The sequence below is a fragment of the Ochotona curzoniae genome, unplaced genomic scaffold (genome assembly GCF_017591425.1).
Source record: "Ochotona curzoniae isolate NIBS_2020 unplaced genomic scaffold, NIBS_Ocur_1.0 contig_584, whole genome shotgun sequence".
Classification (NCBI taxonomy): domain Eukaryota; kingdom Metazoa; phylum Chordata; class Mammalia; order Lagomorpha; family Ochotonidae; genus Ochotona; species Ochotona curzoniae.
The window spans coordinates 189,885-191,371 of record NW_024466480.1 but is presented as its reverse complement, the minus strand read 5'-3'; the positions used below and the strand labels follow the sequence as shown (position 1 = coordinate 191,371).

The 1,487-nt window shown below is 46.5% G+C and overlaps 1 protein-coding gene across 1 annotated transcript; it reads left to right on the top strand.

Annotated features, from left to right (window-relative positions):
• On the top strand, positions 1-1,002 carry LOC121162867 (olfactory receptor 19-like). Its single transcript, XM_040990102.1, has one exon. The coding sequence runs from the start codon at positions 1-3 to the stop codon at positions 1,000-1,002; it is 1,002 nt and encodes a 333-aa protein (XP_040846036.1).
• Positions 1,003-1,487: the final 485 nt, after the last annotated feature.

The following is a 1,487-nucleotide window of genomic DNA, read 5'->3' as shown; positions in this document are numbered from 1 at the left end:
ATGAAAGTGAGCAACCAAACTCAGCTTTCAGAATTCCTTCTCCTGGGATTCTCAGAGGACCCAGCACTGCAGCCTCTCATCTTCATGCTGTTCCTCTACATGTATGCGATCTGTGTCATTGGGAACCTGCTCATCATCCTGGCCATCCTCTCTGACCCACACCTCCACACGCCCATGTACTTCTTCCTCGCCAACCTGTCCTTCTCTGACATCTGCTTCACCTCCACCACCGTCCCCAAGATGCTGGCAAACATCCAGACGCAGAGCAGAGCCATCAGCTATACAGGCTGCATCACACAGACGTTCTTCTTCATAATCTTTGCAGCATTAGATGACTTTCTGCTGGCCGTGATGGCCTATGACCGGTTTGTGGCCATCTGCCACCCCCTGCACTACACAGTCATCATGAATCTCCGGCTCTGCGTGCAGCTCGTTCTGTTGAGCTGGGCCATCAGTGTCTTGCATGCCTTGTTGCACAGCTTACTGGTGCTGAGGCTCAGCTTCTGCACACACCTCGAAATCCACCACTTCTTCTGTGAGTTGAATCAGGTGGTCCACACAGCCTGTTCTGACACCTTTCTCAATGACCTCATAATAGATTTTGCAACTGTTCTACTGGCAGGTGGTCCCCTGGCTGGGATCCTGTACTCTTACTCTAAGATCGCCTCCTCCATCCGTGCCATCTCGACAACTCAGGGGAAGTATAAAGCCCTTTCCACCTGTGCCTCTCACCTCTCTGCCATCTCCCTGTTTTATGGCACAAGCATAGGTGTGTACCTCAGTGCCAGTGCTGCCCCAAGTTCAGCCTCAACTGCAGCAGCCTCAGTGATGTACACAGTGGTCACCCCCATGCTGAACCCCTTCATCTACAGCCTGAGGAACACAGACATGAAGAGGGCTCTGAAAAGACTCTTGTTCCATAAACGATTGTGGAACCCATGGTTTTGGGGCTCTGCAGTGTCACTGACTTCATGTCTCAAGCCTCAGAATCAGACACCATGATGCATTTATCAGAGGAGGAAGCAGAGCTTGCTTAGTCTGTTGATTGCCTTTCTTATTATTTGTTGATCATGAACTCCTCTGTGTGTAAGGCAAACGAATGATGATTTCATGCATTGTGTTTTTTCTCTGCCAGCACACAATTTTTTTCTGACTTTTCCTTTTTCCCCCCCACATATTTCATGTCAACATTGTTTCAGAAATACAAAAGGCCACAAAAATGTCATGGAGAAAATGATTTGAATGAGGAGGCGGTATATGAGCTAAACAACATTTAATTCCATGTGTATTTTTTACAGTGTATATGCTACTCTTACTTTCTATGGTTTTATTTTGTGGTATTTTAACTACTCTATGAAGCTGCCTTTTGTGCAACTGGCCTATTTCAGTTGACACAATCTTTTCCATTTGCCCCAAATTTATTGCAAAAGAGGTAAGATTTCATTCTTCCACTTGCTGGATGGTAATCAACTTTATATGTAGACTGG

Bases quoted from the DNA above. Each gene is read 5' to 3' on its own strand.
- LOC121162867 (XM_040990102.1), top strand. From the start codon at position 1: ATGAAAGTGAGCAACCAAACTCAGCTTTCAGAATTCCTTCTCCTGGGA.